Source organism: Zalophus californianus, chromosome 6, assembly GCF_009762305.2.
Source record: "Zalophus californianus isolate mZalCal1 chromosome 6, mZalCal1.pri.v2, whole genome shotgun sequence".
Lineage (NCBI taxonomy): Eukaryota > Metazoa > Chordata > Mammalia > Carnivora > Otariidae > Zalophus > Zalophus californianus.
Genome location: NC_045600.1, coordinates 21,857,863 through 21,877,151, shown reverse-complemented (window position 1 = coordinate 21,877,151; position 19,289 = coordinate 21,857,863). Strand labels below are relative to the sequence as shown.

Genomic DNA, 19,289 nt, shown 5'->3' with positions numbered 1-19,289 from the left:
CCTTAAAGGGAGGGGACATTTCAGGTACCACCTAGCCCAGACCAATCATTCAAAAAATAAGAAAACTGAAATTTAGAGAGGTTAAACAACTTGTCCAGGATCATGTGCCTGGCCATGGAAAGAGATATGACCAGAACCTAGCTTTTCTGACTCTGAATCAAATAGTATTTTTACTATATCACCATCATTTAAACTAGGCATGTAACAATTTTCAGCTGAAACTTGTAACTGGTTAAAACTAGATGCACAAAGTGAAAATTCCCCAAAACAGCTTTCTATTTAAAGGCTACTTCAAAAATGTAACACACACTATTCCCACCAGCCATATATTAAGGGTATAATGTCAATATTTTGTTTTATAGTTGTTAGGATCTTAAAAAAAGACTTATACACTATTACTCTGAGATTTCACCCATATATGCTCTTTTAGAGAAAACAGAAAGCATTTCTTCTATGTATTATATTTTTCAGAAAGATCCTTCCACTGTGTTTTGTAATACACACTCATATTATCTTCACAGTATAAAGCAAGAGCTTCTTACAGAGAGAATGCCCTGTTATTGATAGTATTTAGAGCAGGGCTATGAAACACATTGTCTAGCATCGCAGTTAGACGGACGGTGTGACTACTTATCAGCACCAAATATGAAGCTGTCAGTCTGACCTCCAAACACTGAGCAATTCGATAATATTAAATTCATCTGCCAGTGAATCCGTATTCATTATGTAATTTCTCAATGACACTTTCTCTATGTCACTGTGCTTATGAGAAATTTGACAGGGCTGTAAGAAACCATTTTTGTAGGCTGAAGGAAGTCTTACATTTTTAAATTGGTCATCACCTTTTGCCACGAGGTTGCAACTCTGAACACACAGTCTATTTGTTTGAGTAGCATTTTCTTCACTTGACCTTAAACACAGTCATGTTTTAGAAATTTAACCCTTTGAAGATGACCCCATTACTGGAAAACATACATACTTTAATACTGACGAATGCAGAAAACAGGCTCTGTATTTTGGGACAAGGTGGCGAAAGGAGAATGTCTAGATTGTTTCAACCAAGATCCCTCATGAGAGATTCATGAGGATATTTCCGTTTGCCCTCAATGCGAATATACAGAAGGTAGACTAACATTAGAGCAGTGGGAAACTTGGCAGAACGGGCTAGGACAGGGTTTGTGCAAAAACTTTTTCCGGTTTCAGTTTGAATGGGTTCCCAGGAAGTGTCAAGTTCGAACAAATCCAAAATTTTACAATGTAGCTCAGCCAAAACTGCTGAGATTCACCTGATTCTGGGTCAAAACTGTACAGAGCACACTGCGTTTTATTTGGTGTAAAGCCAATTCGACTGAACCTTTCAGGCAACTTCAATGAGAGGCTCATAGCCTTGGCAAAACCAAAAATGAACCTAGCTTGATCTTTGGTTTTGAAACAGCAAGTTCTGGCTTTATAAAGAGATAAAGGCAAGTTTTACTTAGCTTTAAGATTCTTACAAATACTCAGAAGAAGCACTGCAAATAATTAACAGTTATTTGGCCAGATTTACATTCTCAAGTCAGTTATTTCCTGAGCTTAACCAGGACACTTCAGTCAGTACATTAACTCTATTGGCACCATATACCCCTAAGTGCCGTAAAGCAGAATCTGGTGTTCTAACAAAGAATAATGATCCTTCCTCAACAACTTATATGCCTGCAGAGTGGATCGCACGTGTAGTAAGATGAAGCACAACTACTGCGGGCTCCAGGGTGGGAAGGAAAGAATTAAAAATAAAAACTCCAACAGCAATTGTCTACTGTAATGGCAGACACATGAAGGAAGAGTATATAGTGTTGCCTGGTGATTTCCACAGACACACACCGGCATTCTCTTGTACTTTTGGACACCAAGGTCTTGAAGATCTACTGGTGTGCAGAGTTCAAATCTGTTACCACTAATATTAGCTGAATGAATCCTTTAGAGGTGTGCCAAAAGCTCCACCAGTTTTTTTTTTTAAATAAAAGCCATATTTTAAAGAGTTTTCCAGTGTTTTATAATTTTTCTCAATATATGTAAATTTATGTATACATTTCTCCATATGGCTACAGGTTAGGATTTATTCTATAAGTTACACTATCTCTTTAAGTACACATTGAAAACAAGGGAGATTAGATTGTCTTAGGTCACTTGGATTTGAGAAGCTGATTAAACACTGACAAATTACAGCTATATGATTACACATTTGCTCCAAGTCAATGATTTTCAAAATTTTGAGTAGATACTCCTCTAAAATAATTTTTTAAATTATATATCTCCCTTACCTCCCACCCCCCACACACATTTTTAAGTTTTCTAAATGTTTTCATCATAAATTTAGGTAGTTGCAAAGGATGAAATTTCTGGATTATAAATACTGACATTTTCAAATGAAACTCTCATATTACTCATATAAACTTTCCCAGCAAACTTTAAATACTTCAGTAATTTGTTACCACCATTTATCCACTGACAAAATAAATAAATAAGATCCTCCTTAAAAGACAGAAATTTTATATTGTTCCTTTGCCCTTTGAATTTATTTCCCATCTATTTTCCCCAACAGACTTTTATCCTAATATAAAAAGTATTTATGCCTGGAAGTCTTTTTATTGGTTATCCTACCATACTTCATCTTCTCTGTAAGAAAAATGTGTATATACAAGAGGGAAAAACTGATTTTTAAAGTGCCCTGTGACCATAATGCTCCAAGTGTTATATATTTTTATAGATTGAATTATCATCTCAATATTAGGTCTATTAAAACTTTTGAGAAAAATTATTAAATGTAAAGCCCAAAACTTCCAAAAGTATATCCCTTAATGGGACGGATACTGCTTTCTCTTCTCCTATACTTAATTAACTCATGTATCATTGGGTAAGTATTAACTTTTGTTTGAATAAGACAAGGTTCCATTTCATTTCTATTTTTTTGTTGTTGTTTCTATAGATTTAATCACTGAGAAATTTTGTTCACATAAAAAAGTACATGAGAATTAAAGTAGTTTGGTTATAACAATGTCACTCAATTTCTTGAATGCCATCCTAATTTTATGGCAAAGACTACACAGAGATCTGTCATCAAAAATTAATTTTAATGATCTATCAGCTCGATTAGGTCCTCTTTCAATTTTGTTGAAAGCAAAGAATTAGAAACCACTTGACTTGCCAAAGGATGGTAATGTAGTTATTAAAGTCACTCACTTTCTGTTTTGGAAGGTATATGAAAGAGGCTTTATTTACCAAGACTTGTCAAATGACTACAACTGTTCTTCTTTCACTTAGAGGCATTTCAATGAGTTCTACATATGCAAAAAGTATTGGGAAAAGTAAAAAATTTATTAATGTTAATACCATTCTATCAGTATAAATTTTTAATACTTTTATATTAGCATTAAATATATTTTCATTAAAACCTTAGATCTGCAGATTGGCAAAGCTAATTAGCTCAATCTGGCTTACTTTCTGGCAGGAAAAAAAAAGTCTGACTTCGTGTGCCCTGTGACAATGGCCTTTTGAATTATAATCCTAAGACAGGTAAATGAATAAGTCACGGAGCCAGGCCAAAGTTTGTCACCTGGATGAGTAAGACACTTTCAATGATTTCTTTCCAAGACTCAGTTTTCTTTTCTGGAGCTATATGTTCTCAGATTATAGTAGGCTGATAAAAGAGGTGAGGTCATCAAATAAAATTGTCATTCCTCCCCCTCATCATCAATCAACAATATATGTTGATTTCAGAACACCCCTTCCCAATACCTCATCTATCTAATAGAACCCTTTGTCTTATCAAAAATATATGTATGACTAACAGGGACAAGGAGACTTGATTAAAGAGGATATGAAAGCATCAAAATCATAAAGTGCCCCTCGTCTGGCACCTTGTAGTGCCTGGGGAAATCTGCCATCATGCGACCCAGGATAGGTGAAAGGTAGGCCTTTCTTTCTTCAAGTGGGAGGTTGAATAGGAAAAGTAAGATGGCCTCCTCACGCAGTCATGTCAAGGACTCTGCGCTTAAAGTGCTGTAGAAGCTGAGGATATAAAGATCGGTTCTCTTAAAGCTATTTATGTCTGAAGACCCCTTGAAAAATCTCTGCATGCTCCTAGGGGTGTACTACTCCAGTTTGAAGACTCTAACTCACCAGCTATCTTTGAACATTACCCTCAGGGACAGCATTAATCATTTAATCATAAAATTAGGAAAAAAAAAGTTCTGCTAACATGTTTCCATTCCCTCTGTTTTTTGGCAAAACATGTCACAGGCACAAAAGAGAACATAAAATATATACATGCAGTTTGAAGAAAATGACAATTCTTTGTGGTTTTAATTAGCATTTCCCTGTTTACTAATGTACCTGAATATGTTCACATATTTCTTTTTCAATTGAAATGCTTGCTCATGTCTTTTACCCTCTTTCTTTTTTTCTTTCCCTTTTTTTTTTGAAATCTGGGTTATCTTTTTCTAATTGCTTCGTTGGCAATAAGATCTGGATCCAAAATAATTTGGATACAAATTGCTACTCAGCTATATATTTTGCCACAAATATATCCTACGTGGGCTTTTCTTTTCACTGTTTTTATGTTGTCTTTTGACTTACAGAAGTTCTTAATTTTAATGTGGTCACATCAGTTACGTCCTTTTGGATCTATGTTTTCAGTGTCTTTTTCCCCCCTCAGAAATCCTTCAAAACCCCAATATCATGAAGATATTAAACGACACTATGTTTTCAAGTTTTATGGTTTGCCATGCCCACTTAGGCTTTCATCCGTTTTTGCATCTGAGCTAGGAGTTCAATTTCATTTTTTTTTTAATACTACCTATTGAAAAGTCCCTCCTTACTCCCCCGCCGATAGGTGATGCCAGTTATATCAGAGACATCAAGTTTCCATGCACACATATTTCTGTTTCTGGGTAGTCTATTTGATTACATTGGCCTACTTTCATATTCCTGTGCCAAGACTACACTATCTTTTTTTTTTTCTTTTTTTTGAGTTTATTTATTTGACAGAGAGGGAGCACAAGCAGGGGAGCAGGAGAGGGAGAAGCAGGCTCCCCACTGAGCAGGGAGCCCAATGCGGAGCTTGATCCCAGGACCCTGAGATCATGACCTGAGCTGAAGGCAGATGCTTAACCAACTGAGCCAACCAGGCACCCCAAGACTACACTATCTTAATTTTCACAGCTTTAATAAGGTTTGATACATAGTAGGAAAACTACCCCCAACTTGCCCATCTTCAGAAGTGTCTTGACTATTCCTGAGTGTTTTCTCTATGAAGAACTTGTATTTTTATTGCTGTTGTTAGATTCCCCACCCCCCCGCCCATGTATTTTGTATTTTTTGCTACTTTTGTACTGGTATACTTTTTTTTTTTTTTTAAGATTTTATTTGTTTATTTGAGAGAGAGAGAATGAGAGACAGAGAGCACGAGAGGGAAGAGAGTCAGAGGGAGAAGCAGACTCCCTGCTGAGCAGGGAGCCCGATGCGGGACTCGATCCTGGGACTCCAGGATCATGACCTGAGCCGAAGGCAGTCGCTTAACCAACTGAGCCACCCAGGCGCCCTGTACTGGTATACTTTTAATTACATTTTCTCTGCACTGGTTGCTGGAATTAGAAGGAAAATGGACTTTTGTAAACTGGTTTTTATAGAATAAACTTATTAAACTTTTTCTTAATTTAACTATGAATTCCTAGAGCTTTCTATATAGATAGTAACACTATTCAGACAATAATGCTAGCTTCACTGCTCTGGCCAGGTCTGCATGCACAGCATCTAACAGAAGCTGAGGAATGGTGCATCCTTTCCTTGTTCCTGGTCTCAAAGGAGGACTTTCAAAACGCTAAGGTAATGTTTGTCATTGGGTTTTTTCATATGACTTAGATTAAGTCAATTCCCTTCTCAGTTTGCTAAAAGGTTTTTGATGATGATAATGATATTATGGGAATAAATGCTTCTTATTCAACTACTGAGATGACCTTATTAAATTTATTTCTCCTTAATCTGTCACATGGTAAATTATATTGATTTTCTAATATTAAACCAACTCTGAATTCCTGGAATAAACTCAGCTTGTTCATGATGAATTATCCTTTTAATACATTCCTGGATTTATTTTGCTAATATTTTTTGTATAATATTTTTGCATCCATGTTAATGCATGAAAAGTCCCTTAATTTCCCTTATTTATATTTTCTACGTCTGGTTTTGTCTCAAAGGTTATGCCAACTCATAATGAGTTTGGCATGTTCCCTCCTCTTCTAGTTTCTGGAAGAGTTTTTATAAAATTAAAATCATCTGTTCCTATAACATTTGGTAGAACTTATCTATAAAATTTATTTGGGCTTGGTGGCCCTTTCTGGAGAAAATTGTAATTGATTAAAAATTGTTGATGAAACTTTTTATTATTTAAAAAAATTTACTTATACTATGTTATTTCTTCTTAGTTCTGGAAAATTATATTTTTCTAGGAATTTAGTTATTTCTCCTAATTTGCAAATGTATAATTGCAAAATTATTCACAATACCCTTGTATGTGGTTAAATTCTCAAATAGCTATAGTTCTATCCACTTTTTCATTCTTATTTTATTCATTTGTATCTTCTTTTTTTTCTTCATCAGTCATGCTGGATATTGGTCGTTTTATTCTTTTTAAACAACCAGCTTTACTTTATTGGCCCTGCATGCTGCATGTTTGTTTTCTATTCATTATAATCTTTTCTCTATTTTTTTTTCTTTTGTTTTTAGGTTTTTGTGCCATGCTTTTAATTTCTTATATTGCATGGTATGTTCATTATTTTTTATCTTCTTTTCTAATATAAGCATGTAAGCCATTAAGTTTCTCATTAATACTACTTTTGCTATATCATTCACATTTTATAACACAGTGTTGCTATTATTCAGTTCTGTATATTTCATAATTTCTACTATAATTTATTTTCTGAACTTGAGTTGTTTAGAAGTTTACTTTGAAACTTCCAAAAGTCTTCGGCTTATCTGGTTCTCTTTTTGAATCCCAGTGTTATAATCATGTCACTGAATTCTGGCTCATGGAAATGGACAGAAATAATATGTGCAAATTCTAGTTTCTACTAAAGGGAAGTTAAGTGCTCTCCCTTCCTTTCTTTTGTCTTGTTACAAAGCAAATATAAGGGCTGGAGGTGGTACAGCCATCTTGGATCAGGAATGAGAAGCAGTATTTTGAGGACAGTGGAGCAAAAAGACAGAAGCAGTCTGGGTTTCTGACACCGTGTCTGCCACAGACACCATACATTTGGATTGTTACACAAGAGAGGAATTAATTTCTATCTTGCTTAACCCACTATTGCTTTTGGATTTCTCTGATAACTGAGGTCAGGCCTAACTTTACTATGAAGGTATGTGAATATCATATTAATGGAAATGAAACTAAAGATAGATTTGAGAGTTGACATGAAAAACTGAATTTATATCTCCAAGCTGAACTGTCTTTCATTCTTTTTAAACTTCCTCAAATGACTCTTACTGTACTGTCTCTATCGCCTCTTCACCCTTGACCTCCCACTTACTAAGTTCACTAATTCCCATCTCTAAACAAGGGCATCCATTTACCCCTGTCTTTCTGGCAACAAGTGCCCAATCCCTAATTTTCCAATCACATTTCTAAAGCTGGATTATGTCCAACATGCACTTTCTCTATTCCTACGTGCAGTCTTTCACCGCTGCACTCTACCCTGCACAGAACTACGACGTTTGCATTCCTACACACCAGATTTACCAGCCACAAGCCCTGATTAGAAACCATTAATGGGGGGTGCTTGGGTGGCTCAGTAGGTTAAGCATCTGCCTTCGGCTCAGGTCATGATCCCAGGGTCCTGGGATCGAGTCCCGCATCGGGCTCCCTGCTCAGTGGAGAGCCTGCTTCTCCCTCTCCCTCTGCCTGCTGCTCCGCCTTCTTGTGCTCTCTCTCTCTCTGTCAAATAAATAAATAAAATCTTTAAAAAAATAAAAGAAAAAAAGAAACAAGGCTCCCCATTGGCTCTATGGCCCTGCTACCACTTTAACTCTCAGAGTGGTAGGTAACAGATAGCAATGCAAATGATCCTTGTTCATAGATATGCAAATAAAAGTTGTCTGGGGAGGTTCAATTAATTCCCTTCCTTCACTTTGGAAGAAGCCAGTTTTGCATCTATTTAAATTCACTTCAGCACTCTAGTGCCTACCTATGTGGTTCTTTACTCCTTAAAGTCAGCTGTAACATTTTACTCATTCTCTCATTAATTAATGAGTTACATAAACTCAGGCGTCATGACTTCATTTTATATTTGTGTAACAGTCAAAAAAGTAAAATGATTTCATAATTTTACTTTTTTGGAAAAATATTCTTTTAACAAACGCTTTTTGTTCCTTACTCTCTTCAAAGTTTGATTACAGCCCCAACATGGGATGCCTTCTCTGGCTCTTTCTGCCTGACACTACTGATTCTTTGCATTTCAGAGATGAATCTAATTTCCTCCAACATGTCCTCAAATTACAAAATCCATGGCTTTCCTAGAACCTAGACCATGATGATGTCTTATTTTACAATTTTTTTTCTTTATAAGAGCTCCTACAAAACACGTTGCTTTTCACTCATGTGGTGTAGACAGTGTGTTTTTATCTTACATCATCAATTTATTTACATGTAACTTCTCTCCTCAATTAAAGTACAGGTTCCTTGAGAGAACTGATCACAATTTTTCCTTTTCTCCTCTTCAGTGTCAACACAGTGCCAATAAATACCCACTGCTATGTCTCATCCATGGCCCACCAACTGGGGCTATCAATCTAGATTTTTTTCAGATAATTACTTAGCTTTATTTGGGGAATCAACCTGCCATATTTTGGCAGAAAGTTGGTTCCTTCCTAAAAAATTCACATTAAACTTTAATGAAAATCATAAGAGCTTCGTGAAACATCAAGTAAAGTACAATACTAACTAGAAAGGCTAGGGAAGGGAAATAAATTGATGTGCTTCTGGGGAATTTTTTTCCCTCAACTATTGAACTGGTTCTGTGTATACCTATATTCATAAGAACAGTCTTACATGAGGGTCATATATGCACAGTTGGACCTTCATTCTTTCCTTCTACAAATGTTTACTGATTGTCCAATATATATCAGGAGTTTTTGACAGGCTCTGGGACACATTTGCAAGTACAATGTAATTTCTAATCCAAGAAGCTTACCTGCTAGTGAAGAAGGAGAGGGAAAAGTTGAGGAAGAGGGGGAAAGATGGACACATGATTGTGACCTAAGCATTTGGATCACTGGTGACAAGCCGTATCCAGGTACTCATTATGATGAAAAGACCATCTTATTTTCATGTATTGTAACTATTGAACCTTTCATATCTCCTAATGAAACAATGAAATTTCAAACTTTTGCAGATTTGTATCACCATAACATATACCCTACATTCAACACTGATGTTAATACCAACCCAACCAAATGTAGACCACCAACATTTTCTACAGTTTAAGTGCTGAGTTAGTGAGAGAATAATAAATGATCTTGAGATTACTTTCAGCATATTTGATTTTATGAACTATAAAACACTTCACCAGTTGAATAGTCTACCAAGTGTATTAATCTGCTGCTTATAATGCCATATGAAGTCAAAGAACTTAATATTTGAGCATTAACATTATTACTAAGCATTTTCATTTTTATGGTTTTACTTATGATAATTATTTCAAATTAAAACCATCTTGAGAAAACTGCCACTGTAAAAAACCTCATCCATTTAATCAATTTTATTTTTCTCAGGATGACTTTTTATTTTTACCTTTATTCCTAAAGGAACCCTTAGAATAAGGCACTTAAGATCATACTCCATAGTACTTTTAGTAAAGAGATTATATAAATACAAAAGACTAAGAAATGCTAATAAAAGTTATAGGCTTTTGGTTGTTGTTTGTATAATTTTCAGTTTTGCATGGCATACTGGCATAATTAAAATGATTGAATAAAAAATAATAAGCAATCACATAATGATAACCTAACATTTGTCTGGCCCTAAATATTTTCACACATATTCTGTCTCTTAATTCTCACAACAACCTGACAAAGTTTAATTATTATCATTTTTACAGATGAAGGAATCAAGAAACAAGTGATTTGCTGAATGTTGTATAAGTGGCATTTTGTATCCTGAACCCAAGTCCACAGACTCAAAATTTCTGTTTTTGTTCATACTTTTAAAAAAAGCATTTAATTCACAAGCCAAATCCTGTTGGCAAGACACCTCCTAAGGGTAAGTAAAATATACGTGGAAGAACACTAAACATTTTATTCACCTACAATGTCATCATACTGAAACTGAGAAGGTCAGTGTAATTTCCAAATGGCCCAGTTAAATCTAAGGAATAGATTATTTACCCACGAGGGTCTGGACACTGTCAATCAAAATCACTTGCTTACACAGGACTAAATGTGCTCCATTAGCATCTTTCAATTTCTCACACTCACAAAATAAATATTTTATTCTTTATTGGCCACATTGTTTAAAGATTTCTTATTTTTTTCCTGTTCATTAAAAACATATAAAGAAAAAAATAAAAATCACCATTAGTCCCAAGCCACTTTTAATATTTTGTGTGCTTGCTTTCTGAGAGTCTTTTTTAACACAAAATATTAATATTTGCATCATACTCTCCATATGCCTGTATATTCTACTCCCCCCTCCCCCTATATAACAGCATGGCAATATTTACTTTTGAAAAATATGACTTTTTATGGCTGAATAGTCTTTCATCATAAGGTGGAACCATAATTTATTTTACCATTCTTCCAATTCATATGGGTTTTTATTACAAAAAGGTTTATTTATAAAAGGAATATAATGTTTTATAAAACTTGAAAAAACAGAGAAAGGAATGAAATCACAGTCCTAACTCTCATCTAACAAGTCACTTTTATGAGTTTTTCTCAGTCTCTTCTATTCTTTATTCATATGTCTATCATTACATGTTATCACTGAAGTACACATGATTTTATTTCTTTTTTCAGTTTGTTTTTTATTATAAGCCTCTTCCGTAACCACAGTGGTATGCTGGGTGGAAAAGTCCACACTTTATCCAACGATTCAGTACTATATTGTCAAACAATAAGTTGTCTCCCCTTTCTTCCTAAAATCATTTAAAATAAATCATTTCACAATAAATATTGCAAGCATGTGGTCTTTACATTCATGCACGTTATTCCCTAATGCTAGATTCCTGCAAGTGAGATTATTGAGAAAAAGGCTGACCAGCTTTTAACATTATTTGGGTACTGGTAAAAACCATGTACAAAAATATTGAGGTTGAATATCTGAACTTCGAAGTATAAACAGCACCCCAATCTCAGCTTCTGATCAACCAGTCCTTTTAGTGGTTGGGAAATACACAAATACATAGGATATTGATTACATTTAAACTAATTACATTTTTCATAGATTAGTACATCTTGGTATCATCAGTCTTGAGAGAGCAGTGACCACTGCTCATTTTTGTTTTTTCTCTTTTTTCACTTTAAAAATCTGTATCCACCTACCTTTCAGGTACAGTCTAGCTTATTCTCCCCTTTGAATCCTAGATGTAGTTTTAGAAATGCCTTCTTGAACTGCTTCTTTTGGGGAGTGCTCTGAAATCCACCTCAGGACACCGCAGTAATTCTGACAGAAGGAGAAAGAAAATGCCCCAACTTACCGTTTCTAATGCATTTAGACGGTCCTGCAAATAAAGCATAATGCAGAATTATAAAAACAAAGCTATTAAAATCATTTCAAGTTTACTTAATTTTCAGATTTTCTACTTATCCTCTATTAGTAATAAATTTTGAAAATCTCAAAGAATGAAAACTCCTACTCAGGATGATTTCTACAGTAGAAAGAGTCATGAAAGAACCACTGTACTCCTCATCTCAGTTAGTGTTCGGACCGCAAGGTTTTATTTAACGGTAAATATCATAAACTCATATACAGTGACCAAATGGGATAAACCTTAAGACTTTTGCATTGGTAAAATGATTTATCTACTTAAGGATTTATAAGTATTACATACATTTGAATATATGAACAACTAGATGATAGTAGTGATATAAAAAAGGACTTTGGTACACATACCAGCGCTGAGGTACACAGTACAAAGTGTGACTTGGAAAGTAAAGTTCATACATAATTTCATCAATTCAAATTAAGAAGTAATTTGTTAACTGAAACAAGGCAGGAAAAATAAATAAGAAAGATGTCACATGCAGGCAATCTTGAACCCAGATGGGCCTTCTCCATCTATAGTATCTTCCAAGGTTCTACAGACAATATTGCTACAAAGTTAAATGATTAGGTAAATGGTTGCATTCGCAAAGCGACAGCTGTATTCTCGACTCTTTTCAGAGTTGACAGCTACCTACAGGAAGTCTTTACCAATTAAAAGAGGCTGAATATGAGAGAAGAGAGTCTGAAGATTTAAGAAAATGGCCATAAAAAAAACACGAAATCCTGCCATTTGCAATGACGTGGATGGAACTGGAGGGTATTATGCTGAGTGAAATAAGTCAATCAGGGAAAGACAAGTATCATATGATCTCACTGATATAAGGAATTCTTAATGTCCGGAAACAAACTGAGGGTTGCTGGAGTGGTGGGGGGTGGGAGGGATGGGTGATAGACATTGGGGAGGGAATGTGCTATGGTGAGCACTGTGAATTGTACAAGACTGATGAATCACAGACCTGTACCTCTGAAACAAATAATACATTATATGTTAAAAAAAAAAAAAAAGATAGTAGGAAGGGAAAAATGAAGTGGGGGAAGTCGGAGGGAGAGACGAACCACGAGAGAATATGGACTCTGAGAAACAAATTGAGAGTTCTAGAGGGGTGGGTGATGGGGGATGGGAGGATGGGCTAGCCTGGTGATGGGTATTAAAGAGGGCATGTATTGAATGGAGCGCTGGGTGTTATACGCAAACAATGAATCATGGAACACTACATCAAAAACTAATGATGTAATGTATGGTGATTAACATAACATAATAAAATTTAAAAAAACTTACACTAAAAATAATTTTTCCCTTGATATTAAGACAAATCCTTTAAATAAGCTATATTTTGGATTTTTCCAGTATTCTGAAAGGACAAAATATCTGATTTGTATATTCTGCCTTCTGGAATGTTCCAGCATCTTGAAATAAAAAATATCAGTAAGAAAAAAAAAAGAAAATAGTCATCTTTTTTGGGAAGATCAAGGCCACTTTTCCTTCTTTTCTCTCATTTTAAGCAATGGGAGATGTGTGACATCTGGATTTCCTTTTCATTTAATCAAATTAATTTTGCCTAAGAAGCAAAGTGGGGAACTGGTACAGAGAGCCACTCAGCTAAGATCTCTCGGTAAACCTACAAGGGACCCAAGTGGACACAGAACACTTAGGAGCAGCAAGAACTTGGCGCTCATGGCCGCACTCCCAGCCTTACCGAACACATATAGGCCTTGCCTTTGAGGACTTCCACAATCCGACCTCCCACTCTCAGATTGGGAAACTGAGCTGAACATTTCTACCCTTTAAACATTTGGTTATGTGGGTACAAGTGAAATGAATATATTATGCAAAATCAGCCCAAAGCAGACTGTTCTCAGCAATATAATCTGTTTAACTGCATTTTGTTGGCATACTTGAGAGAACTTCACCCTCGCCCCCATAATTTTCATGAAATAACTGCTGTTTTGTTGGTGACTTGTGTACTGTCACTTTTGAATGCTTCATAATAAATGCATATAATAATGCCTCAAGGGGGCTTTGATCTGTTGTTACCAGGCATCTTATTCACAGTCCATCTGGGACAATACCATTCAGCAATGCTTTATCATCCTTTGCAGAATGAACAGAAGAACCTCATTAGATACCTTACAAAGACAGAAATAGCCTTTGGGCAGTATCACATTTATATGAACCATCTTGGAAGGCTCAAAATATTTACAGCCACAATTTGGGTCTTAAGTTTTCCCCATACCATATATTTATGGGCTCATATTATTTAGGATTAGCACATTTTAAAAGCAAACGTACAGCTAGTTTTCAAAGCACACATAAAGCTAGTTTGAAATCAGAGTTTTCATGTGATGTCAAAATAATAGAATTTAATTAAATTTTGTCTGTCTTAATTCAGATCTCCATGTCTGGCAAAGATAAACTAATATAATTTAGGTATTAGTGTCTTCATTTTACTTGAATATTTGTTACAAGACTTTAAAAGAAATACACACTGTCATGGACTGCATGTTCATATCCTCACAGAATTCATGGATTGAAACCCTAGTCTCCAGTGCCATGGCATTTAGAGATGGGACCTCTGGGAGGTAATTAGGTCATGAGGACAGAGCCTTGTCTTCATGATGGGATCAGTGTCCTTTAAGAAGAGAGAGAATGTTTGCTTCTCCTTTTGCTCTCTGTCATGTAAGGACATAATGAGAAAAGATGGCCATCTACAAGCCAGGAAGAAGGCCCTCGCCAAGGACCGAATCTGCCAGCTCCTTGATCTCGGACTCCTCAGCCTCCACACCTGCGAGAAATGTTTGTGGTTGTTTAAGCCACCCAGTCTGCGGTAATTTGGTGTAGCAATCCAAGCTAAGACATGTGCCTAGTCTTTAAGACTATGAACACAAATGGTCCAAGAAAACTCCATTTTGTTAAAATACAAAGATGAAGAAATGATTTACTTCAATGCAATTTACTTACATCTTTTTATCTATAAGCTACTTCATTCCAAATTGGTACTGAGATAGCTTTCTATGAAAAATGTGATATGTTACCAAAATGAGAAAATTAGGGCATTAGGCAATTCAGTTCATTAACCTGAATTTCAATAATTCCATTTGTCAATCAACAGCAGCTAACAGAACACCAGCCATCACTGCCAATTAGGGAGCTTCGTCTAAACTGTGCAGTTGTTTGGTCTTAATTGTAGGCTATCAGTAAAAAGAATACTCCTGATCTTTATGGACTTACTAACTTGCTTTTAAAAGTTAAGAAATGCTTTGAAAATGTAAACGGTTGACTTCTTTTTTGGCAGATAAGGTTAGCTGTTATAATTCTGTATATAAAAGAATTAGGCTACTGCAAATATTTATTCTCAAACAAGCTGTCCACACTTCCTTTCTGGTTCTTCTTATTAAAATAGAGGTAACTTAAGCCAGTACTGTGGCACTGATACAGTCCATGAAACAAATGCCAGGATATGTCCTAGAATGAACACATAAGTACAGCACAGTAAATTCTATGCTTCTTCACCTCTCCCCTTCTCACCAGAAGTACACAGTGTTTTGTTGTTTTTGTTGTTGAATTTCCAATTTTCATTTCAACAGATTTTATCTTCCAGCTCAACCTGAAGGTTCAACACTCACCCCCTCCCCCACCATGAACACACACTCCCATACTTGGATCCTGAAAAGTATTGGGACATTCAAAGAGGGATTAGAAGGTAGGAGGAGCCAAGAGGGAAGACAGCCTCCAGAAATAGCCAAGATGACTTAGAGTCATCTAAGTGGTTGGGTGGTTTTAATACATCAGTCGTTCTTATTTTTGTAGTCAGGGACTTTGAGAGCCTGATGAAACTTGATCTTCTCCCCAGGAAAATGTACATTATCCACAACATACACATAATTCTGCATACACTTTTAGGATAACTGTAGACTCTCAGAGGCCTTCAAGTACTTTTATCCCCAACAAAAACACTTGAAACAAGCTGTAAGAATATTATACAAATAAATCATTTTATTAAGTTAAATCTATTGATTTCTCCTATATGAAGTATTTCTGGATAAATAACACCAATAACAAAGAAAGAAATAATTGGGAGTGGAAGGTTAAACAAAATCAAAGGGAAAATACCTTCAATGTTTTGAAGAAAAAAGTCCTTGGGGGGGGGGGAATCCCATTTTGTTGCTATTGATTTTTTGTGACTATTCTTTCATTCTATCCAGGGAGCGGAATAGCCCAAGAAACACCTAAAATGGCAACAATTATTGAATGTTTACTCTAGAAGATTATACATGTAGTCACTGTATAGCCATTGAGTTCCAAAGTAAAGTGCTAGTTATTCTTTATAATGTGAGTATTACCCACAATTTCTGAGTGTCAATAATGCCGCTAGATAACACACTGTAAAGGGTTTGGCAGATCAAGAAGGGAGAGGCATATTTTAGAAGAGGTCTATAGCATATATACTATAAAAAGATGTATTTTAACTTTTTATGATCAGGTTAGTAACCTGCCTTGAGCTGTATATATGCCTTTTCTGCCTGGTCACAGTGGGTTGTACATTGGAATTTATGACTGAACCGAGGCAAATTCATTAGCATCCTTGGAGATGGGCAAATATTTGTAGACCAAATTAGAAAATGAGTGCTATATGGAGCGCTGGTATCTGAATCCCTGATCATTAACAGTTTGATTTAACAAAGCCAATCAATGAGACACATTCATTCATCCATCCCACCTAAGAGATGAATTAGAGGCCTTGTAAGTCTAAATAATCAGAGTTTTACCTCTGGTAGTATAGTTGAACAGGCCTAGTGACTTTATCACAATTATACAGCATTTTCCAAGAATGCTTTACATATATCCATTGACAAATGAAAATGCACAATACTGGTATAAGAATATAAAAAGAGTCTCTCACTCTTCCAAGTCTAAGGATCTTTAAGACTATAGAAAAATTCTGAAAACTTCTCTGGAACTGAAAGACCATGATGGACAAATAATTTTCAAAAACAAAGACCAACAATGGGGACTCCCTCCATTACTGTGCCAAAAGCAAAAAGCCTCTCTTCTGAAAGAAAAATCTACTTGGCTTCACCCAGAGATACCACTGTGTGGCATTTTTCCTGTCAATGTTAATTCTGTTTACTCAATACTCACACTTTACTTGCTATTTCCTATGTAAGTGATATAAAATGAAATACAACTATGTGCATTTTTTTCCCTATGAATTTCCACAAGGCAATCCATTACATTTAAGACATTGTCCACCATTTTTTAATAATTAAAAGAGCTCAAAACAATTCCAAGTATATTCTTTTCTAAAATTCAAGATATTAAAATGAAAGAAAAAGAAAAGTCCTTTGAGTCATCACAAAAAAAATGAATGTTTTACATAGTGATTTAAAATAAATTAAAGAGCTAAAAACTGCAAACCACCTTAATGTTGCAACACCAAAAAAAGTTTTAAAATATAGCCTAAGTTGACTTTGAATATACCAAATGAATCAATGATCTGTAAGTAAAATCGCACCTTATCTACTAAAAGTCAGACAAAATTACTCTACACTTCAGACAAACTAGAAAGAGTGGCCTGAGAGCAGCATGCAGTGGTTTCCCAACCAGGCAGATTTCATTTCACCTGTCACTGGATACCTGTAGTCTATCCTTGTTCATTCATTTCACTAGCTGCTTAAGTATCCTTTTCAAATAATCTACTACAGGATCCAAAGTAACAACACAGAAATACTGAAAAGAAAACCACAGCAAGGCATCAAGATTTGGTCTAGAAAGTTGTCAATAATAAAACTGAATGGGAAAAAATCAGAAAGAGAGACAAACCATGCAAGACCGGACTCTGAAGTTCACATAAGGGAGAAGAGTGGGGGGATGGGGTGACTGGGTGATGGGTATTAAGGAGGGCACGTGTTGGGATGAGCATTGGGTGTTATATGCAACTGATGAATCGTTGAACACTACAACAAAAACTTGCGATGTACTATATGCTGGCTAAATGAACATAATTAAAAAAAAAAGAAAGTTGTCAATAACCCTCCTCAGTCCAACTCCCCAACACTTTGACTTATCAAGAAAAGCCAGTTTAAAGGGACGTATCATTTCCTAGCCTAGAGGGAGTATCCAGTAACACTCCTTGTTACCTGCTTTTCACTCAGGGTGTGGCAAATCCCTGATAGAATCAGAAGAAGGATTTACGAACAGAATCAAAATATGTGCTCCACATTTCTGCTCTGTTCTTTCATCCATTACCACTGTCGTGATCAGACTGAGACAGCCAGCTGTTCTTCTGTAGGGTTCCTCAGCAACACTGCCAGGTGGCATTGTGGGTTTGCAGTCTTGTTATGAGGCAATCACCAACCCTTCTACTCTGACACTGTTTGTGTCTCTGTTTGACCTTGTTCAGAGAAGTCTGAGATTGCACTTACCCTGAAGTGGGATGTGTGCATGTGTTTGTTGGGGTGGGGGTGGGGCAGGGAAGATGAAGAGAAAGATAGGGAAATGGGGCTCTGTTGATTTGTTTCAACGGATTTCATGCTGGAAAATGCAGCCTGAGAGGCAAAGTAGGGTTTTGCTTGAAATCCCTGTAAAGACTTCAACTGTGTAACACTAAAACCAAAAAAATCTCACATTTACCCTTTATGTTTCAGATAATGGAGCAAAGCAATGAGGTTTCTCCCCCCCCCCTTTAAAATAAAGAATCATGTTAAGATCCTTCTTTAATGCACAATGTAATGTGGCGCACAGGTGCCTAGACTAGGATAGGAGTACAAACCAAATGAACCTTCTTTCTCCCAGAACTGCTCAATTCCATGGTAAACCTGCTGGTAACAGGTAACAAGAGTTCAGTGAATGACATCTGGACTGGGGAACAACTAAAAATTATTTGCAGATACCATAAAGGCTATGATGGTGGTTAGGGGCAATGCAAATGACAACCAATGTAATTGCAAAGACTGACCGTCCCCAAAAAGAGATGCAGGCACAACAGCTGAATAGTTGGGGGAGAAAGCCAACGACCCAGGAACCAACATACCATATATTTTTTCCCCCAAGGATTTACATTTTAAAAAATAAAGTACAGGTCTCCAGTGGTGAGGTTAGTCATATATCAGCTGAATATGCTCTGAACTCATATGCAAATTACAGTGCAGCAGTGATTATGGCATAATTTATGAGTAGGTTTGTGTCATGGAGAACTTGTGGAAAACAATTGGATATGTTTTTTTCAGGGTGTGTATCTGACTGTCAGCAAGCACAGCTGGCCTAATGAGACTCCCTGAGGCTGACATCTCCTCTGAATCCCTCAAGGACACACATCTTCCAGACTTGTAGGTGAAGAATATTCACAGAGAAACCCACATAACCATGGAACCCACTGTCCCAAGCTCCTTCTTCCTGAATATCTGAATCGCAGCACTTCGTTGTTGACTATCACGCATGTCACAAGCTGAGTCATTAAATGGTACAGTCCGCTTTGGGAATTAAATTGCTTACCTTTGA

General features: G+C 36.0%; 1 protein-coding gene across 11 annotated transcripts in view; it reads right to left on the bottom strand.

The window, feature by feature from the left end:
* CEP128 (centrosomal protein 128) overlaps positions 1 to 19,289 on the bottom strand; it is a 393,596-nt gene that overhangs the window by 41,736 nt on the left and 332,571 nt on the right. For 5 of the 11 annotated variants that reach the window (XM_027572708.2, XM_027572711.2, XM_027572710.2 and 2 more), the window contains one exon: positions 11,724 to 11,747. In XM_027572708.2, the coding sequence (XP_027428509.2) occupies positions 11,724 to 11,747 (24 nt within the window). Of the gene's footprint in view, positions 1 to 9,221; positions 9,390 to 10,922; positions 11,163 to 11,568; positions 11,690 to 11,723; positions 11,748 to 15,958; positions 16,019 to 19,289 lie in introns of those variants that run through there. The other 6 variants (XM_035728299.1, XM_027572714.2, XR_003516054.2 and 3 more) reach the window with 5 other exon arrangements.